The 21,176-nt window shown below is 51.1% G+C and overlaps 2 protein-coding genes across 4 annotated transcripts; one reads left to right on the forward strand and one right to left on the reverse strand.

Annotated features, from left to right (window-relative positions):
* The first annotated feature begins 2,820 nt into the window (after positions 1-2,820).
* Positions 2,821-17,438, forward strand: Diablo (diablo, IAP-binding mitochondrial protein). Of its 2 annotated transcripts, NM_001008292.2 has the most exons (7): positions 2,821-2,977; positions 3,638-4,218; positions 4,933-5,059; positions 8,947-9,078; positions 10,769-10,879; positions 10,993-11,089; positions 16,663-17,438. In NM_001008292.2, exons 2-7 carry the CDS (start codon positions 4,169-4,171, stop codon positions 16,857-16,859), a joined length of 714 nt encoding a protein of 237 aa, NP_001008293.1. In that variant the 5' UTR covers positions 2,821-2,977; positions 3,638-4,168; the 3' UTR covers positions 16,860-17,438. The 2 variants fall into 2 exon arrangements, with proteins under 2 accessions (NP_001008293.1, XP_063127297.1); XM_063271227.1 differs by lacking the exon at positions 2,821-2,977 and having other exon boundaries at positions 3,961-3,981; positions 16,663-17,002.
* On the reverse strand, positions 15,806-21,064 carry B3gnt4 (UDP-GlcNAc:betaGal beta-1,3-N-acetylglucosaminyltransferase 4). 2 transcript variants are annotated; one of them, XM_006249336.5, is made up of 2 exons: positions 20,813-21,064; positions 15,806-18,763 (listed from the first exon to the last, which is right to left on the reverse strand). In XM_006249336.5, exons 1-2 carry the CDS (start codon positions 20,944-20,946, stop codon positions 17,704-17,706), a joined length of 1,194 nt encoding a protein of 397 aa, XP_006249398.2. In that variant the 5' UTR covers positions 20,947-21,064; the 3' UTR covers positions 15,806-17,703. The 2 variants fall into 2 exon arrangements, with proteins under 2 accessions (XP_006249398.2, NP_001099408.1); NM_001105938.1 differs by lacking the exon at positions 20,813-21,064 and having other exon boundaries at positions 17,449-18,862.
* Between the last annotated feature and the right edge of the window lie 112 nt (positions 21,065-21,176).

A 21,176-nucleotide genomic window follows, 5' to 3' on the forward strand; every position in this document is an offset into this window, starting at 1 on the left:
CCCAACCCCACATGCCCCCCAATCCACCCAAGAAATCTATATCCCCTTTCCAGGGAGATCCTTGTGTCCCTCCCTACCCCACCCCCACCCCTCCTCGTCACTTAACTTCTCAGGGTCTCTGCACTGTAACATCACTGTCTTTTACTTTACGCTAATATGCAGTTATATGTAAGTACATACCATGGCTGTCTTCCTGGCTCTGCGTTACTTCACTCAGGATGATTTCGCCCAGTTCCATCCATTTGACTTTGCCTGCAGATTTTATGATGTCATTGATTTTTCTCACAGCTGAGTAATACCCTATTGTGTACCACGTTTTCTTCATCCATTCTTCGGTTGAGGGGCTTGTAGGCTGTTTCCAGTTTCTGGCTGTTATAAATAAAGCAGCTATGAACGTAGTTGAGCAAATGTCCTTTTGGTAGGATGGAGTGTCCTTTGGGTATATGCCCAGGAATGATAGAGTCAGATCTTGTGGTAGATTGATTTCCAATTTTCTTGAGAAGCCATATTGACTTCCTAAGTGCCTGTACAGGTTTACGCTCCCACCAGCAGTGGAGGAGTGCTCCCCTGGCTCCTCACCCACTCCCATCACCAGTGGAGGAGTGCTCCCCTTGCTCCTCACCCTCTCCCACCAGCAGTGGAGGAGTGCTCCCCTTCCTCCTCACCCTCTCCCACCAGCAGTGGAGGAGTGCTCCCCTTGCTCCTCACCCACTCCCACCAGCAGTGGAGGAGTGCTCCCCTTGCTCCTCACCCTCTCCCACCAGCAGTGGAGGAGTGCTCCCCTTCCTCCTCACCCTCTCCCACCAGCAGTGGAGGAGTGCTCCCCTGGCTCCTCATTCTCTCCCACCAGCAGTGGAGGAGCGCTCCCCTTGCTCCTCACCCTCTCCCACCAGCAGTGGAGGAGTGCTCCCCTTGCTCCTCACCCACTCCTACCAGCAGTGGAGGAGTGCTCCCCTTGCTCCTCACCCACTCCCACCAGCAGTGGAGGAGTGCTCCCCTGGCTCCTCACTCACTCCCACCAGCAGTGGAGGAGTGCTCCCCTGGCTCCTCACCCACTCCCACCAGCAGTGGAGGAGTGCTCCCCTTGCTCCTCACCCACTCCCATCACCAGCGGAGGAGTGCTCCCCTTGCTCCTTTCCCTCTCCCATCACCAGCGGAGGAGTGCTCCCCTGGCTCCTCACCCTCACCAGCCTGAGCTGTCACTTGTGTTTGTGATCACGGCCATTCTGAAAGTTGTAAGATGGGCTCTCAGAGTCGTTTTGATTTGCATTTCCCTGATGGTCAAGGGTGCTGAGCATTTCTTTGAATGCCCAGAAAATTCGAAACAGCAACATGAACTAGGTATCTGAAGCAAGGGGAAGAGGGACTATGGTAAGAGCTGTTAAAGCACAGGAATGCAGACAAAGTGTTGTCTCTAGGTAGGAAGTGGTTCTTTAGGATGGATGCAGTTCGTCATGGTATAACAGAGGACACCTTATCAGACCACACAAGGAAAGGGCAGTGTGCAAAATTTCTCATCATTTATAGATGGATCAATGTGAATTTTATACCATGCTGTAGTTCTTTATTATTTAATGTGTATAGTGTGTGTATATGTGTGTCATACGCTTATATGTATGCACATGTATACACATTGACACACACATTCATACTTGTAGGAAGTAGAGGGCAGCTTTCAAAAAGTTGTTTTTCTCCTTCCACCATGTGAGTCTCGAGAACTGAATTCAGGTTGTCAGACTTGGCGGCAAGCTCTGACGGCCATCTTGTCAGCTCCCATGTCCTGTCTCTTAGCTTCTTAATCTATTGCTATGAAATACCCCGGTTTCCAGGTTTGCAGGATGCTACGAAGTGTAAAACACAACTGAAGTGTGAGGGAGGAGGGAAGAGAGGCCTGCTTTGAACGGCTTGATCCTTCCATCTGTCACGCTGGTTATAGGGCGATGGTGTACATCCCAGCCACCCTGTCCTTCTGGGGATGAGGCAGGACATGGAGCCCTTTAGATGCCCAGTCCTCTAGGGGAGCAATTAGTACTCACTGGCTTCCTGGGCTGTGTGTGGATGTCCTGCCCCGGTTTTCCACCAGGCTTCACCCAGGCAGTGATTTGATAATAAGATATCCTGATTGAATTAAGGGGCCATTTGCTTCTGGATGATGATGTTATAAAAGGGTTGACAGCCACACCGCCTGCCTTTTCAAAGGTCAAAGAATAGTCCTTATAATCTAGTATGAGCAAGAGTAAGCTGTATATTTCTGTTGCTTTCCCCCTGTTACATGGGGAACGGGAAAGTTCCCTGTGCTTTCCCAGCTGACTCCTTCTGTGCTTCACGTTGATAGTTGAACTTGGAAGTCCCAGGCATACTGGGAAGGTGCCCGGGTAATGAATTTGCAAACCGCTAAACTTTATAAATTAGGATCAAGCACTCTGGGGCTATCATCTATGGTTCTCACATACACATTCATGTTCACACTTTTCTTTCTTAAATCAGCAGCTTTTCCGTTACCAAGATAGTCTTAGTGAACGCGCTGTGGTTCTGCCAGGTCCCAGACTTAACAGGGCTGTTCTCAGTGTTAGACGTATTGGAAATACAGCTCATCTGGAGTGTTTAGACAAGCAAGACAAGAAGGGGCTTGAAATACCCCCTAGTGTACCACTTGTTCAGCCCATTTGAGTCAGGAGCCTTGGAAACCACAGATGCCTCCTCCTGTAGACTGTGGAGGTAACACAGGCAGAGGGCGGGCAGGGTTGCTAATGCCCCGCCTGGTCTGGGATTGCCAATGCGCAGCTCCCTGGGAGCTCAGAAACCACACAGAGGTTGTAATTGGCCGCTAGACCACACCTAGTTGTTGAGTGCTCCTGCTGCCTGAAGACCTCTCAGCTCTACCCAGATCGCTGGAGTGCGCACAAGTCTACTTTCACCAGACCAGAGAGAAGCTGTGGAAGCTGTGGCGGTGGAAGAGCCGTGGAAACTTTGCCAAGTAAGCAAATTGGGAAGAGTGGGAAACTAGAGGCTACCATTGAGGGGAACTGCTAGACAAGGCAGCAATGAAGATGAGCTAGCTTGCGACTCTTAGCATCTGAGGTGAAATTAGCAGGGGTGGGGTGCATGAAGCATATTGGGAAAGACGTGAACTAGATCAAGTTAGTACCCATCACTTCAGTTTTCATCCTGACTGGCCATTAGGCAAGCATGCTGGGGCACATACAACAAACATCCCTTAAAATCTAACCATTGACAGTCCTCGGGCCAGGAGAATGACAGGGGGACAGGAGGGGGAGGGGATGAGCAACGGCCTGCTGCTTCCCCTCCACCGTGAGGACCACAGACGGGGCTGCAACTTGAGTGAAGGAAAAAATAAAACTGTCCTCCACTAGCCCATTAGCGGCACCAGCTGCATTAAAAATGCAAGAGATGGTGGGAAGAGAGGGCCGCGTTGGAACCTAATGCAAAGTCAGGACTGGAAAAGACAAGACTCCTTCCGTTTTCTGAGCTCAAGTGCCAGCGAGAGTGGGGACAACTACTGCTTTAGATAGTACTTTCAGTGTAGGGCAGGACATAACTTTGGGCTTCCTTGGCCTTGGAAGAGTGCGGTCCGTCGCTTGCACCCCACTCGTGCTCAGGCTCCCGGTCTTTGCAGGGCGATGCCGACCTCGTCCACTATCCACGTGCTGCAGTTGCTGCGGGAGCTGCTCGCCTTCGTGCTCCTCAGCTACACCGTGCTCATCGGGGCGCTCCTGCTGGCCGGCTGGACCACCTACTTCTTGGTGCTGAAGTGACAGCGCTCGGGCCCGCGCTCGCCCCGCCCCGCCCCGCCCCGCCCCGACTCCGAGCTTCCCCTCCCGGAGGAGCGCAGTTCCTTTTCCAAGAGCGGCCCCCCCCGCCCCAAGCCCACTACACGCGTCACGGCTCGCGACCCGGCTCAGCACCCGTGCACTGGAGCCTGCGGCGGCCTGCGCCGAAACCGGAGCGGTTGAAAGCCAGGTGCGACCGTTAAAGCCGTTTCCTGGTGTTCTGGCCCCGCCCATTCCTCCTGTCCAATCGCAATCGCGTCCTCCAGCGGGGGCGTGACCATGAAGCCCCGGGCTCCTTGGGCCCCGCCTCGCTCGCGCTTCTGCTTGCTATGCTGCGTCACTTCCGGCGCGTGCGTCCGGCGTCCGTCCGCCGCGGGATGGCGGCTCTGAGGAGTTGGATGACTCGGAGCGTAACCTTTCTGTTCAGGTACGGCTGCGGCAGCAGAGGGCAGGAGACGGCGGAGAGGAGCTTGGCGCGTAGCGCCGGCCAGTGCGTCGGCCCAGGCCGCGAGCCGCCGCGTCCCACCTCCTTCTGAAGTTTAAGGAGGGCCCCCACCTTCGTCCCCCGTCCTTCATTAGTGACTCCTGAAAGTGGGTCTCCTCCCAAACTGGGGGCTGTCTTTACGAGGCCCTTGAGCCTGCAGAGTGGGGAGGCTGGAGAGATGGCTCAGAAGTCAGGACACTGAGGGACAGACGGGCCACGGCGTCGGCTGCAGGCGCGTTGTTAGGGAACACAGGTCCCAGGAAACTCCGCCGCCGGGGGCCAGCGGTGCTCGCCAGCTGCTGGCCCCGGGCTTTGCTAGTGGGAACCATTGGAGACACCTGGAACCCAGGCCCGGGTCCAAAGCTAGAAAAGTTTTATGCGGAAAGTTTTATGTTGGCGTCAAGTTGCTAAGCAGCTGAGGCAACTTTTAAACTTCTCCACCTAGCGGAACGCGCCCGAGCGCATTGGCCTGTAGCTCTCGCAACTCAGCCCGCATGCCTCTGAGATTGCACAGGCCGCCTGTCCTGTGTGGTTTATTTTCTTGGAAGACTGCTGGCACTTCCTCATTTAGTTTACTCCTTGGTCCAAACTCCCGCGGACCAAAGAGCCTTTTACAGATTGATTAGGGCTTTTTACATTTTGACTTCTGTTTTCCAGGTACGGACAGCGTTTTCCTGTCTCTGCTAACTCTAAGAAACGCTGTTTCTCAGAATTGATAAGACCATGGCACAAAACTATGTTGACTGGATTCGGTGTGACACTGTGCGCCGTTCCTATTGCTCAGGTAAGGAATGCTTATGTGACTGTTGTAGAGTAAAAGGGCCAGGGAAAGGACACTGGGACCCGGGGACTATTTCCAGGTGTTAGTGAGCTCCCGAGTACCACCTTCCATGATGTCGTGTACTATACCGCATCTTCTGGGTTAAGCAGGCTTCCCATTTCCATCTTCTCATGTCTAGAAACAGTGCTGTTGCCAGATTTTACCCCCCACTTCACCCCCTCTGAAACTGAGCGTCAGTTGAACTGGGAAGTGGACCTTTATTCTTGTACCAGAATAGAAGGGGATAAACTTTGCAAACGAGCTCTTAACCGTTGAGGGTCCAGAGATTAAAAATAAAAATTGGGGCTGGAGTGATGGCTTAGCGGTTAAGAGCACTGACTGCTCTTCCAGAGGTCCTGAGTTCAATTCCCAGCAACCACATGGTGGCTCACAACCATCTGTAATGGATCTGATGCCCTCTTCTGGTGTGTCTGAAGACAGCTACAGTGTACTTATATATAATAAATAAATCTTTAAAAAAAAATTGTAAAGGAATTGAAGCAGGGAGAATAGGCAGAAATGGGAGGAATAGTCACGTGTTCCTCCTGTGGATGGGGGGCTGTTTCCTGGGAATTCATATGCCACTTCTTCTTGGGTTTTGTAACGGTTTAGTCTGCACTGAGGTAATTGTTCTGGCACTGAGAGCTCTTGTGACTGTAAGGAAGTTAGAGGTTGCTTGGCTATCACTGGCGACCAACCATCTTAGATCCCACCAGTTTAGACTGACTGACTCAGGAGGAACTTCCATTGTAGAGACCTCCTGTTTTCTAAGATAAGGCCTGGGGGCACAGGATTAGTAGTGGAGTGAAGAGCTGGGTAGTAAGGGAGGCCAGAGTTAATCAGGAGTCAGATTCTGGTCACCTAGTCAGTACCTGGGATAAGCACTATTTAAAGTTACATAAAGGAAAGGGTGAGGTAAAAGAACGTGATAGTCTGTTGGCAAGTCCGTCATTCAGCAAACTTTACTCAACAATTTGTGCCATTTACACTGGGAAGGCAAGAGGGAAAGAAAATACAATTTTTAATATTGTAAAATGTACATTAGGGTAGAAAATAAACAAATATAAGTTGAGTGTAGTGGTAAATTTCTATAATCCAAACACTGGGGGAGGCTAAGGCAGTAAAATCGAGTTTGACGCTGGGTTAGTTACACACACTCTCTGGATTGTAGTTGCACATACCTGTGCTCTGCATAGTTCTGTGCAGAGTGGGGAGGCTGGAGAGATGGCTCAGAAGTCAGGAGCAGTAGCTGCTCTTCTAGAGGACCGAGGTTCAATTCCCAGCACCAGCATCTGGCTATAACTCCAGTTCTGGGAGAAGACACCCTCACACAGACACATGAGAAGGCATGCATACAAAACACCATGTGAATAGAAAAGGCCAAGAGATGACAGAACACACCTTTAATCCCAGATGGTTCTCTATGAGTTCAAGGGCAGCCTGGTCTACAGAGTGACTTCTAGGACAGCCATGGCAGTTACACAGAGAAGACCTATCTCAGAAAAGAAAGTGTGTCAGCTGGTGATGTGATGTGAAGAAAGATAGGGTGTGGTGGGGTGAGACTGCTTCATTTAAGGATGCTTCGAGAAAGCTAGCCCTGGGCAACCTGGGTGAGGGAGAGGCCTGCAGCAGGAGGGGTCATAGGCAAAAGCCTGGAAGCTGCATTTTGTGTGGCATGCAGCGAAGCAAGGTGGGTGGAGTGAGGCCGGAGAGAGAAGCAGGGATCAAATACTGTGACTGGTTTTTGTGGTTCATTGTGGGGCTTTGGATTTCACACTGAAGGCCCTGACGAATCCGTACTTGGCTCTGGCTAACGGTACAGTTTAGATGAGCTGATGGCTGGCAGGCAGGCAGGCAGCAGGGGAGTGAGGGAAAAGCTGTTTCCCACTTGAATTGCCGTTTGCTAAGATAAAGCAGTGGGTCTCCATCGGAAGAACGCTACATTTGGAAAGGTCAGTGAGCAGCTGGTAGGAAAGTGATGGTTTTTCTAGTCACTGGCTGTATGGTTTATGGAGAGGAGCTAAATTTTGAGTTGTGGGTGAGAGTATCAGGACGGCCGCAGTGAGGTTGTCGGGCTCAGCAGCCAGCTGGGTCACCTCGCCAGCCCCCAAGGTTTTGTTATTTTTTCTCAGAATTGTGGGGTTTTTCCTCTTCATTTACAGCTTTCTAAGTCCGTTCTGGGCTACAGGACTGGAGCTGCTGCAGTCACTCTCCTGCAGTGTAGGTCCGCTGTCAGAGCTCCGTGAGTGCTACAGAGCTAACTGTGCAGTTCTGCCTGCACTGCAGTAGCCTAACCAGTTTTCTGTCTCTCGTGCCAACCAGGCTTTCCCTCCCTCCCTCCCTCCTCCCCTCCCTCCCTTAGACCTTACCTGTCCTAGTCCTAGCTTCTTCAGTACCAAGTCACATCCTTTTAAAGTCTGAGTTCCAGGTCAACTGTCTGTCCTCTTTCTGGCTACTAGATAGATAGATGGATGTTTTCACGTTTGATGATAGTCTGTGTGGCACTATGTTGGGTCAGTAGATCAGGAGAACCACAGGCTTGGGAGAAGATTGCTTTGAGGTTTAACTGATATATTCTGTGCATGAATCTCACTGTCTGTAGAAAGCAGTGACAGCCACAGTGGAAATGGGGAAGACTTCCTGACGTTAACATTATTCTCAGGTTTTCAAGAGGCTGTGTCAAAAGTTAGCTTCTCACCTAGCCTTAAAGAGACCTTGAAGTACCAGGGTTGGGTACCCCAAGGGGGCCTCCACCCACTCAGAGAAGGGGGGTGATGGGGGAAGGATTGTGGGAAGGGGTGATGGGGAGGGGAGCCATGGCCCAGATATAAAGTGAATAAGTAAAAAAAATAAAAGGTTCCTGTGAGCAGAGCTGTCATTCCGGGTAGCTCTTCAGTTTGGTCTGTCTGAAATCCAGGTGTGATGAAGTTCTTGATTGTTATGTCAGAAAACCGTTCCTAGTCCTGTAACAGTCGCTCTGGGAGCTTATGCTCCACGCAGCCAAATCAAGACAGGAAGTAAATCAGAGCAGCTGGTTGTAACACACACTGAGGGCTCTCTGGAGAGCAAAGAGTTACTTATTTAAATAATAGATCACTGTGGTTGTCAGTTTTAGAGTGACCAAGGTCCCATAATTCTGTATAAGGTTCCATTGATTTTTGGTCTTCCAAAAATCCATCCCTGCTCCCTGACACTTGATTACTCTGTTTTCTAGGTGTTTTGTCCTGGTCCTGAAATGAAGGAAGAGAAGGTCTTTTTATATATTTTTTTTTAAAAAAGATTTATTTTATGTATGAGTGTTCTATCTGATGAGCCAGAAGAGCATCAGATCACGTTTTAGATGGCTGTGAGCCACCTTGTGGTTGTTGGGAACTTGGGACTCTGGAAGAGCTGCCAATGCCCCTAATTGCTGAGCCATCTCTCCAGCCCCTATATTTGGGTTTCTGAAATAGGGTTTTCTCATTGTACCCCTGGCTATCCTAGGAATCACCCTGTAGACCAGGCTGGCCTCCAACTCAGAGATCTGCCTGCCTCTGCCTCCAGAACGCTGGGACCAATAAATGTCTTTATACTTTTCAGCATCTAACCAGATAGCAAGTTGTAGCTTCATGGACTAGTTATGTTGTGTTAAAGTGCTTTGTTCTCTAGGACAGACAATGAGCGTAGAGAGACTTTACTCTGAGCTGTGTCCTGTGCTACCTTAAGTCATTAAAGCCTAAGAATGTTTTCCCAATAAGCACGGAGCGGCAGCTTCGACAAGCTTGAAGCGACATTGGGGTGTCTTCCAAGACCACAAAGTGTTCATCTTGGCTTTCTGCAGGTCGGCAGCTGAGTGAGTGTTTGTCTTTCAGAAATCAGAGCCTCAGTCTCTCAGCAACGAAGCACTGATGAGGAGGGCTGTGTCTTTGGTAACGGACAGCACCTCTACCTTTCTGTCTCAAACCACGTACGCACTGATCGAAGCCATCACCGAGTATACTAAGGTACGTCTCCTCTTGTGCAGTCTTTAAATTTTTCAGTGTTGATAGAATCCAGAGGTGTATGGGTGCCGGGCTACCACCCTCATCCCCTCTTAAGCATTGATTTGCTGACCCAGCAGGTTGCAAACTCTGGCTCCTAATCACACCTGCTCTAACAGCTGTGTTCATGTTTTATTGGGACTTAGCCAGGCTTTTATGTATGTAGTGACAGCTTAGCATTAGTGGAGGTCATGAGGCTCTTGGTCCTCAGATATTTACAGTCTGCTCCTTTTTAAACAATGATGCTGAGGGCGGGGCTTCTGCAGCAGCTCATCTGTAGAGCGCTTGCCCTGGTTTAGTCTCCTACGCTTGGTGTTATCTCTTCTCACACAGATGGGTGCACAGTCCCAGCACTTGGGGGGTAGAGGCCAGTTTGAACTGTTGGACTCCATGCCTGAAAAGAAGGCTTGGAGCATAGGTCTTTATATTTTTCAGGAATTCGTGCCCCCTTATTTTACACAGACATCTTAAATTTTACCTTATTTTACACAGACATCTGGTTCCAGGAGCTCAGAGGGTCTGCAGTACTCACTGTCTCATCAAGACAGCTGCGACCCTGGAGGAGGAGGTTTGTGGGGCCGTCCTGGGTGGCCCAGGTAGAGCGGACACTGTCTCAGTCACTGTGCATTTTCCCTTTCTCCCTGCAGTGCATTCTCTGTCTGAACAGCTAGTGAAAGTTTTATGTAGTTTTCTGAGAAAGCTGTGTAGCTTTGGAACTTTCTATGTAGATCAGGCTAGCCTTGAACTCAGAGATTACATTACTAACCAAAATTTTAAAGGCAGGCTGTGTGTGACCCTGGCATTCTAGAGCCAGAGGCAGGGAGGCCTCTGAATTCTAGACCAGCCTAGTTGACCTAGAACCTGTCTCTGTGGTGTGTATGGGGTGGGGGAGGCTGGAGAGAGGGCTCAGTAGTTAGGCCGCTCTTCCGGAGGTCCTGAGTTCAGTTCCCAGCACCCACATGGCGGCTCACACCTGACTATAACTCCAGTTCCAGGGGATCTGACACCCTCACACAGACACACATGGAGGCATGCATATAAAACACCATGCATATAAAAAATTTTTTTAAAGGCATCCAAAGAAAAGGTCAGGAGGTGGTAGAACACACCTTTGATCCCAGCACTTGGGAGGCAAATAGTTCTCTGAGTTCAAGGCCAGCCTGGTCTACAGAGTGAGTTCCAGGACAACCAGGGCTACACAGAGAAACCCTGTCTGAAAACAAACACAAAAGCACCCTGTGTGTGGTGGGCGTGAGGGTGGGTGGTAATGTTGGGTCCTCCTAAGCTCAAGTCACCTCTGCCTCTAATTTCAGTGTTTGGGCACCCACTCATGACAGTCCTTATGACGATGATCCACAGGGCACCCAAGGGCTGCTCTTGGCCTCCAGCTCTGGCTGAGAAGGGATCCCCACAGCTCAGTGGACAAAAGATCTTTTTATGTTTATTTGAGACAGTCTTATATGTATTTCAAGCTGGCCTCAGGTTTGCTGTTATCCCAGGGCGGTCTTGAACTTGAAATCCTCCTGCCACAGCCTCTTGAGTGCTGAGATCCCAGGACGTACTACCACCACAGGACTTTGTAATCTGAAGGTATAAATGCCACTTGTCCTTTCAGGGAGCCCCTCTTGACTCACTTACCGTTCTGTGTCTGTAGGCTGTCTACACGTTAGTGTCTCTGTACCGACAGTATACAAGCTTGCTGGGGAAGATGAATTCCCAGGAGGAGGATGAGGTGTGGCAGGTGATCATAGGAGCCAGAGTTGAGGTGAGTGGGCCTGTCAGTCATTTCCAAATAGTGCTCTTCATTACTGTAACTGAACTGCGAACCGACTGTGTGAACCCCTTCATGGTGTCTGGAGCTCTTTTCTAACCCTGCAGATGACTTCAAAGCAGCAGGAGTACTTGAAGCTGGAGACCACGTGGATGACAGCAGTCAGCCTTTCAGAGATGGCTGCGGAGGCTGCCTATCAGACTGGTAGGTAAAAGATTGGGATTTTCTTTGTTTTTAATTTAGTTGTTTTTTTTTTTTTTCTTCTCAACAGCCTTTACTGCAGGACACCTTCATTGCTGATATGGGGACCAATTTAGTTGTTAAAGACGTAGATTCTCTGATGATACAAATTACATTTCAGAGCAGTGGTCCTCAACCTTCCTAATGCTGTGACCCTTTCATATAGTTGCTCATGCTATGGCGACCTGGACCATAGCACTGTGCTGCTGTGTTATAACTGTTAACTCATTACATCATAATCATAATGCAGACATCTGACATGCGGGACCTCTGTTTGCATCCCCTGAAGGAGTCGGGACCCACAGTGGAGAAGTGCAGGTTTAGAGGTTTTCCCCGCTCTGTGTTGTTGTTTTGAAACAGATGTGGTCTCATTGTGTGGCCTTGGCTAGCCTCAAACTCACTGTATGTAGAACAGGCTGGTCTCAGCCTCCCAGGTTGCAGACACTGACACATCAAGCCTTGACATTTTTACAGTCAGAAGGTAGGCCGTGTGTCTAGAAAAGTAACTAGTAAGAGCCGCTGTTTAAGTGTGTCTAAATAGCTTTAGGTTTCTCTTTTAAACTGAAGGACAGATGTAAGTGGGTGTGAGCCTCTAAACTAAGGAGCATGTCTCTGTTAGGCTCTGTGGTGACACATGACAGGGACATTAGCTCGGACCTAGTACTATCACTCCCACTCTGAAGACCCCAGGCTACAGTCAGGAGTGACCGAATTGAAACTCAGCCTTTGCCTCATTTTCCCTCTGTGCAAATGCCTATAATCCTAGCACTTGGGAGGCTGAGGCAGGAGGATGAGTCCTGAAGCTAACTAGCCTGGGCTAGTTACAATATAAGACTTCTCATGGGGCTGGGGATTTAGCTCAGTGGTAGAGCACTTACCTAGGAAGCGCAAGGCCCTGGGTTCGGTCCCCAGCTCCGAAAAAAAAAACCAAAAAAAAAAAAAAAAAAGACTTCTCTCAAGGAAAAAAAAAAAAAATACAGGTTAACATACTAAAAATGAGGAACCTTAAGTTAAGGGCCAGAGCTTCATCCTCTTACTTTAATACCCAATATAGGAAGTATGTTTTTCGGTACCAAGATGTGATTTGACTGTCACTGTCAATCCAGTGGACCTAAGAGAAATGACTAAATGTTCAACATGTAATCAGATCGAGTCTCAAATCAGATGGGTACTTTGTTACCTCAGAATATCGGACTGAGCTTTATGGTGTCAGGTTGTAAAAGTGATGTTTTCAGATAGTGGGGTGTTTTGTTTTTCACAGAACAAGGTTCTGTGTGTTAAGTCCTGGCTGGCCTGGAACTCGGTTTGTAGACCAGGGTGGTCTCAAACTCATAGAGCTCTACCTGTCTCCCAGGTGCTGGGGGATTAGAGATGCGCGCCGCCGCCCAGCTGAGGAGAGTTGAGCCTCTGCAGCTCAAGCCAACACCAAGCTTCCAGTTACCCCCCTCCCTCCGCGCCCACGTGCTGGGATGTAGGCTGGGACTATGGACGTGGCCGTTCCCAGCAGGCTTGGCTTTACTTTTTTTTTTTTTGGAAAGTCAGTGTGGTTCGCAATTACATTTTGTACCATACTGCAGAAAAGTGAGAACACTTAACATTTCAGAAGTAAGAGATTATGGAAGTGTTGTCGGAGGGACAGCTTCCCAGGAGTGCTGAGCTCTGTACCAGGAGCCTCCTCGATTACCACCACTACTGGGAAGAAAAGTGCTGTTCAGAAATATTACACTGGAAGCCAAAACTTTGTGTCAGAGGAAAATCTAGTGTGCTAGAGAGAGAAAGTGGGATTGACTGTAGCGGCTGGTTTGCCCTGCAAAAATAGAGGCAAGATAGCGGATAGGAGACTAAAGGTGTGTGTTTGGTTAAATGGGCTTTCCCATCTGCCTCCGCTTTGGGAAATATGATTCCTGAGTCAAGTTTGAAAGAAGAAACTTTTCTAAAGCTTGGGAAAGTTGGACTGTAAAGTAGCAGTTGGGGAGAGAAAGCATAGGGAGAGGATAGGTCCTGGCACCATGCACCATAAAAAGAAGTGGAGAAAACATGACGGACTTTGTTGAGGCAGAAGGTGAAATAAACTCCAAGCAGTGGTGGTGCACACTTTAATCTCAGCACTGGGGAGGCAGAGGCAGGGGGATCTCTGAGTTCAAGGCCAGCCTGGTCTACAAAGCTAGTTCTAGTACAGCCAGGGCTACACAGAGAAAACCTGTCTCAAAAAACCAAAAAGAATGAAAATACAGACTAAGGGATTGGGGAGCTAGTACAGGGCCTGAATTCAACCCACAGTGCTTATGTAAAAGCCAGGCCTGGTGGCGCCCCCTCGTAAGTCCTAAGGAGGTGACCCCTGGGGCTCAGTAGCTTAGTGAGACACACCGGAGGATGGCCTCTGACACACGTGCACAAGATACAAAGTAAAGTGTAAACAAGGTCGCAGCACTCAGAAGGAAGCCTATTAAATAGCAGGCTGTGCCAGAACAATAATTCTGAGACCAGCAAGATGACACCAATGACCTGATTTCAATTCCTGGAACCCACAGAATAGAGGACTCCCAGAAGTTGTCCCCCGACTTTCCCCTGCACACCGGTACCACACATAAGTATGAGACTGTTCTAAACGCTTACAGAAGCATTCTAGAACACAACAGCACAGAAAGGTGGGAAACAATGAAAAACTACAAAAGCAGCCACCACCCTCAGTAGCTGACAGCGATGTGCAGAGGAACCCAGGACAGGACAGGACAGGGCAGGGCAGAAGCCCAGGCTCACCACAGCCTTGGACGCACCTTGTCTTCCACCCTAGTCAGTGAGGGAGGCAGGGTCTCAGTCAAACCTAGAGCTCACCAGTGTGTTAGCCTCACCGGCCAGCTTGCTCTGGAGACCCACGCTCTGGGCCTCGCACTTGGGCAGCAAGTAGTTAAACGACAGCTTTTCCAGATTTAAAAGAAACACTCAGATCACATACACACACACACACACACACACACACACAAGAAAGTGTTGGCCTGGGGGTTGAGGATTTAGCTCAGTGGTAGAGCAAGCGCAAGGCCCTGGGTTCGGTCCCCAGCTCTGAAAAAAAGAACCAAAAAAAAAAAAAAAGTGTTGGCCTGCTTCCCAAAAACCTGATTTTATATCATTGAATCCCTCACTGACCTTCAGCCCACTACCAGCCTTCCGGGTCTAAAGTTTAAACATGGTTCCTGGGGTGGGACTGTTACTGAGTGGCAGCCCTTGGCATGCATGAGGTTTCTTACCTACACCTCAAAACCAAAAGCCGGGCCGTCAGTATCTCAAGCAGAGTCACCTCAGGCCACCCACAGCTGTCTTAAGTGCAGAGCAAAGCGAGCTGGTGTCCTCTTCTGGCCTCCACAGGGACCTGAGACACATGGCATCCACTCACACAGACAGTCAAAAATATTTAAAACATAGCCCCGGGCTAAAGGAGGACTTCCTAGGAAAGTCAGATGTTTAGGGCTCTGAAGACAGGTCCAGGTGTGATCCAACCAGGGGGTTCTGAAGGGGCCACCTCAGCTTCCTCAGCACAGCAATGAGGGCCTGCGTTTGGATCCCCACCGTCCACGTGGAAACTCGCCGTGTAGTGGGGAACCTGTAATCCCCGCACTAGGAAGGCAGACTCGGAGGATCCTTGGAGCTTGCTGGGCAGCCCAGCCAAGTAAGGGTCTTCTGGCTCCGTGAGAGACCCTCCCCTCCACACAGGACAGGCAGTGATACCAGCACTTGAGAGGGAGAGGAGGGTGGGATGTCTTTGCTGGAGTAGGAAGCAAATCTAAGTCAGGCTTGAACCTCAGTAAATTATACGAAAGTGAACTTAGGGGCTGCTGAGGTAAGAGTGCGGATACTGAGTTTGCTCCCAAGGGGAAGGAGAACTGACTGCTGAAAGCTGACCCCCACAGCCACTCACTAAGTAAATTAATAAAAGCACAGCTCGTGAAAATCAGGGTCGGAAACAGGCAAAAGAAAAGATGTGAGCGTAAGATTAACTAAGTGCGGTCAGAAAAGACTGAGGCAGAGGACAGTGGGTGTGGCCTCTGAAGAGGGAGCCCGTCTGGGCTGGATTTTGGTTGTGACACTCTTTAAAGGCACTGTGGTTTAATCCTACTAGTGATACCCTGCAATAAAGGACGACGTCATCTGTCCTGTTTACAAGATGCGTCCATCAGTCGCTGCAGGGACACAGTGTCGCATCACTTCTAACAATTTTGAGAGAAAAGCTTGGGATTTAAAATGAAGAAATTATTGCCCAAAAGTCTTGGAAAATTCCATAACTCTTGGCTTAGGGATCAGGGTTTTAAATCCTGGGCTGACAAATGCCACTCCCTGCTCCTTACTTCCTCCAAAGCACACGAACCGAGCGCTGCCACTGTGCGGCACCACAGAGATGGAGACCGAGGTGGCTCAGCAGGTGAAGGCTCCTGCCCAAGCCTGGCCACCTGAACCAAGTCCCCAGGACCCAAACGGTGACAGAGAGACCTGGCTCCCACCAGCTGTCCTCTGACTTCCACACGCACTCTCTCCTCGAAATCAAATGAGAACCTATATGAAGGAAGCTGTTAGACATTAGCACCGTGACACACTACACAGCTAAAAACTAGACGGTGTCCCCAAGTCTGCATCTCTAATGGTTAAGAACAGCAGTTCAACAAAACACAAGATCGAGGCACAGAAACATTTGGTTTCTCCCTTAGGAGGAAAGTGTTAAGTATGAGCATCATCCCTCCAAAGACCAGCCACCCCATCAACATTCCAGATAGGCTGAGGAGCCTATGGATGTGATGGACACCACGCCCAGTTATTTTGAGGGAAGAGTTAGATATTCAAAAACAAAAATTCCAGGTTGGAGTGGCTCAGTCTGTAACATGCGCGTTGTTCGGATGTCCAGCACCCACCTGCAGTGCATCCACGGGGCTGGGTCCCTCATCTCCTGAGGGCTCGCCTCGCTGACCTAACCAGCCCAGGCTCAGTCCTGACGAGCCTGTAGCAGAATCTGTGACACCAACAGCACAGACACCAAACTGGTCCCAGGTGGCTCGAAACTAACAGTCGAGTCTGACTGGCTCCCAACTAGAGCTGTAAGTCAGATGCAGTGACAGCTGAGCACAGCCACACCAGCGTGTGCGAATTAGCCTCACCTGGGCGTGCTGTGGCCCTTAGGGCTGAGGCAGGCGGAAATTCAAGGCCAGCTTGGGATGTATAGGGAGACCACAGTTTTTTGTCTGAACAATTCAGAGCCTATGAGTGCAGGCGTCCCCAGAGTCTAGGGCATCAGATCCCCTGCAGCTTGAGTTGTAAAGGTAGCTGTGAGCCACCTAATGGCACTCCCCAGCCTCTGGAATAGCACGCACTCATGACCACACAGCTCTCCAGCACCCAGTACCCCACCTCAAAAGAAATAAGATGCAAACCTCAACTCAGAAGCCAGAGGGTCAGGAAGGTGACCACACGAGAGCCGAGCTGCCAGCTTCAGGCCTTCGTGTGTGACTTCTGTCCTTGCTGTGGCGCTCAGTACAAATGTCCTCTTTTGACAGGAGCAGATCAGGCCTCTATAACCGCCAGGAATCACATCCAGTTGGTGAAGTCGCAGGTGCAGGAGGTGCGCCAGCTCTCCCAGAAGGCGGAAACCAAGCTGGCAGAAGTGCAGACACAAGAGCTGCGCCAGAAAACACAGGAAGCGAGCGATGAGGCAGCGGACCAGGAAGAGGAGGCCTACCTACGAGAAGATTGAGGGCTCGAGCCCAGTGCCCTGTCCATCCACTCTGTGGGGAAAGCAGGTGCATGACATCCACCCAGTGACGTCCCAACTGCAGAAGCTGACCGGTTCTGCCATTGACAGTCAGACCAGAGCCTTTGCGAGCTGCGCCTGGCCCCTTCTCTCTGCTCGCAGCCTCTCTGGGCCTGGCTCTGCACTGTCCCTCACACAGCTTCTCTCTTGATCTTTTACCTCACTCCCAAAGCACTTCACCAACCGGGGCCAATGGAGGAGGGGCCTTTTCTGCCACACCCTTAAGTTCAATAGCTGTTTAACTCCAGTTTTTACTGTTACTCAGATGTTCAAGTATGAATTACTGCTTGCTCCTCCACAGGGAAGCTTGTCTGGTTTGTAACATTTCTTTGTGTTTATAATGTCCTTTCTCCCTGTGAGCACAGCTCAGCTAAGGCGTTACTCAGTGTGAACAGTTCCCCTGGTGCTCCCCACAGCACCTTCTCCAACACGTGCTTCTTGTTCGTTCCTTTTTTGAATTTCTCTGCTGTATCCAAAGGAAGAGAAGTTTGGTGTTTGCATTAAAAAAAAAAAAAAGTCTTCTGGGCTGTCGTGCAGCGTCTTTCCTTCATGGCCAAGGCGGTGGGAGTTATAGGGCCCTGGATTCTCCTAAGGCTCCTGGCAGCACACACTCCCATTTCAGCACATGCTGGACAAATTTTCCAGGCTGGAAGAGTTTTAATCAATTAAGGTTGGTGGCATTATAAAAATAGATCACTTCTGCTGACCTGCAGGGACCAGTTTTCAGTAGTCTCTCCTGGTGACAGGAGTTCAATCACTAAAGCTTTGCTCAGCCCACGCCTCATGGCTAGGGTTTGCGAGCTGCACACTCCAGCCTCTCATCTGTCACCAGTGCCCACATGGTCCACATCTCCAGGGGGCTGAGACGGTGCACCAGCAGGAGCCCTCTGTACAGACAGGGGTCCCTGGGGTTGAGGGGCTGTTGGATTCCAAATGTCTTGAAGCCAGCATGGTGTATGGGAGTCACCCCCAGCTTCCTCAGGCACATCCCCACAAAGACATCATCAATGGGGAAGAGTTCTGCCTCCTCCATGGCTGTGTGAAGATGCCTCACAGTGGCCTGGGACATAACATAGCCTCCACCTCCTGCATAAGGTGGATAGTGGCGGGCCCTGTACATGGAAAACGGGATGAAATATTTAACTTTGGTGTTCCTGTTGGGCCGAGCCAGGCGGATGACATCTCCCACCAGGAGGTCCTGGGCTGGATCCCAGCCCTCCAAGAACTCAAGCACATTGGGAACATGGATAAAGACATCATCGTCCCCCTTTAGTATGAAGTGGGCCTGTGTGCAGGCAGCGGCTATCCAGCGCTGCACATGCAGCTCCTTGAGGGTCAGATTGAAGAAGTCCTCAGCGAAGTCCCACTGTAGGATGTCATCGAACTGCCAACTCTCATAGGCCAGCAGCTGGGCTGGGGGCACAGGTCCTGCCACCCCCAGGAGGAACACCAGCTTCAGTTGCCGGCCTCTAGCCCAGCTCCCACCCCGGCCCCAAGTGCTCCGAATGGCTGCACGCTGTTCAATATGAGCCGGCTGAGACTTGATGACCAGGAGCAGGAAGATGTCCCTGGCACACTCCGAAGGCTCCAGCAAGATGGAGAAGTTTCGGCAATGACGATAGGTTAAGAAGAGGCGATGACGGCTGGGCAGGGACAGGGAGGTGTTAACAACTGTTAGGTTGGGTGAGCACTGGCTGTGGTGGGGCCTTGGCGGTGCCAAGAAGTGCTGGTGGGCCTCAGAGCTGCCTGCTGGTGTTCGCTCCTTCAGAAAGAGCAGGCAGCCGAGCAGCAGAACCACAAGAGTGCAGAACAGCACACAGCCCAGCCTGCGCAACATAGTCGGAGCCCTGTGGGGAGAGAGCACCCGAGCTAGGCTCACACAGTCCCCATGTCAGGAACAAAATGAGTTACTTGCTTCAGTTAAGTCCTTGCCCAACTCTGGGACTTTTGTCTTGGGTTTTCAAAACCCGGTCTCATTTTGATTAGGTCAAGCCTTGAACTAGTGGCAAGTCTCTCTCCTCAGCCTCTCCAAGAGCGGAGATTATGGACATGAGCCACTTTGCAGAGATCCTCCCTCCCTGGAGAAAAGACTTAAACCATCTGCCCTGCCAGCCCTCACCTGCCTCCTGCCACCTTCTTGGCAGGGCTCAACATTTTCCTCCCATGTGGCTTGTAGCTATATTGTAAAGCTAAGAGATAATAAACATTTTCAAGTACCATATGGAATTTTAGGGAAAATAGCATAACTGTAGTCTTGTGTGGCATGCATTACACACGCGAAACCTGACATTCTGAGGTTGCCAGATACACAGTCGAAGCCTGGAGTCAGCCTGGTCTCTGGCACGTCCTGTCCTGAGTTTCTGGGTAATATAACCCCGGCAACAGCAGAGTCCCAGGCCTCTTGGGAGAGGGAACTACGTGACAGGGCAATGGGCAGTGATGTGTCTCAGAACAAAACTCAGAGCATGGGGAGACATCCAGGGAGGGGCTCATAACCAGGAACCAAAGCCAAAAAAGTGGTATTCACCAGAGTAGCTTGCCCAAGGTCTGCAGTAACAAAACGCAACCTTCCTGTCATTTGTCACTCCAGGTCACTACCCATCCTGCCTAATGTAAGCCGCTGACTTTTTCTCCCAAGAGACTTTTTCTTTGAACTATGCCTTAATTAACCACCAGCCTTACTGGTTTACCAAAATGACCTCAATGCCTGAATACCCTCAGGCTTGCTGTGTGACCACAGATGATGTCAATCACCTGACCAAGCTGCCGCCACCTCCCCCCACTGCTGGGGTCACAAGCAGGGCTTTATGTGGTGCTGGGAGAATGCACACTACCCAAGCACTACCTGTGCTATACCCCGAGACCCTAATACACGGTTTTTAATAGGTCTCCTTGCCTGCTTCCCCTGGAGCGAGAGCCACACCTAAATATGGGAACAGAGAGGCACAGGGGTGGCAGACAAATCTCTGAATACACATTACTGTATCTCTCCCATCCTTCCAAAAAAAGAAAAAAAGAAAAAAGTGTTGCTTCGACCCTGTTGTCCCTAGAGATGTCTAGAGTATCTCTCCCACCATCTACAGTGTTAGCCAAGCATCTAGGAATAGACACCCTAGCAGGCATGAGATAGACCAGATACTGCTAAGAAGGAAGTGACTGAGGAAAGACCACAAAACTCTGGGATATCTGGGCAAGTGCATGAAGCAAGGGGACAAAAGGTGAAATAGGAGCCTGAAGAGGACAGCATACAGAGGCTAGAGTGCTGTTCATCTAGGGAAGCTGGGAAGGGCCGCAAGGTTCAGGGGCAACACCTGAGGGTGTAGCCGAGGATTCAAAGCGTGCCTACGGTTTTAATGTGATTCATGTGCTGGCTTGGGTGAAAGACCTGGACGGGAGGGAAGGGACTGAGGCTCCAAGGAACCGCTCAAATTGCAAAGCAGAGCTGCACCTCGCGGGGATGCTGTGACTACTCGGGGATAGTAGGCTTGAGAAGTCCGCTGCCATCCGGCCACTCAATGAGGGGGACTCTGGTTTGTCCATGACCTGGTAGCCCGCCCATGCCGCCTCCCCCAAATTCCCCGAAAAGCCCACTTCCCTACCCGAATCACCGTCCCGCGGGACTCGGTCCTCCCTCCGCGCCCTCGGCCTCGCCCTCGGGCTCTGAGGAAAGGGCCCCGGGTAGCTCCATTCCTCCAACCCGAATCTAGAGGGCTGCGGTTGCCCGAGCCCGCAGCGCGGTGCGTCGGGGCAACCGCCGAGCCCAGACCTGCGACGGAGGGGCAACAGAAAGTCCTCCAGCAGAGGCACCGGCAGAATGCGGTTCCCGTCCTTCCCGGCAACGGGATCCAGGCGCGGCAGGCCGCGCGACCTCACCTTCCCCCGCCCCCAAGACCTACCTAGGCTCCCCTGGGAAGCAGGCACCGCACAAGCTGCGCCGCGTCTCACCGGGCGCGCAGGGAACCCCGCTGGGCGGGGCTTTAGGGGCAGGGCCCCACGGAGAAGGCGGAGCTCCGGGGGAGGGCGGGGCCATGAGTGAGGGCGGAGCTCCAAATCGAGCAACGGCGAGGCTCTTCGGAGAAGGAACTGCAGGTCGGAGGGGCGGGGTTTCGTGGTGGGGGCGGGGCCACGGACTCCGTCCCACCTTGGAGTCTGCACCCGGACGCACTTGCGGGTTGGTGGCAGCTACGACGCCCCTTCCCTAGCCCGTTGGGTTGCCAGCGCCGCGTCCCTTCCCCCGGCCAGCGGCCACACAGACTCTCA

The sequence above is a fragment of the Rattus norvegicus genome, chromosome 12 (genome assembly GCF_036323735.1).
Source record: "Rattus norvegicus strain BN/NHsdMcwi chromosome 12, GRCr8, whole genome shotgun sequence".
In the NCBI taxonomy this organism is placed as follows: domain Eukaryota; kingdom Metazoa; phylum Chordata; class Mammalia; order Rodentia; family Muridae; genus Rattus; species Rattus norvegicus.

Excerpts from the sequence above, each read along its gene's own strand:
- Diablo (NM_001008292.2), top strand. The coding sequence starts at position 4,169 with ATGGCGGCTCTGAGGAGTTGGATGACTCGGAGCGTAACCTTTCTGTTC. Across the intron at positions 4,219-4,932 it reads AGCGTAACCTTTCTGTTCAG|GTACGGACAGCGTTTTCCTG; the intron begins GTACGGCTGCGG and ends TCTGTTTTCCAG. Across the intron at positions 11,090-16,662 it reads GGAGGCTGCCTATCAGACTG|GAGCAGATCAGGCCTCTATA; the intron begins GTAGGTAAAAGA and ends CTCTTTTGACAG.
- B3gnt4 (XM_006249336.5), bottom strand. The coding sequence starts at position 20,946 with ATGGCCCCGCCCTCCCCCGGAGCTCCGCCTTCTCCGTGGGGCCCTGCC. Across the intron at positions 18,764-20,812 it reads TGCTTCCCAGGGGAGCCTAG|GGCTCCGACTATGTTGCGCA; the intron begins GTAGGTCTTGGG and ends CTCTCCCCACAG.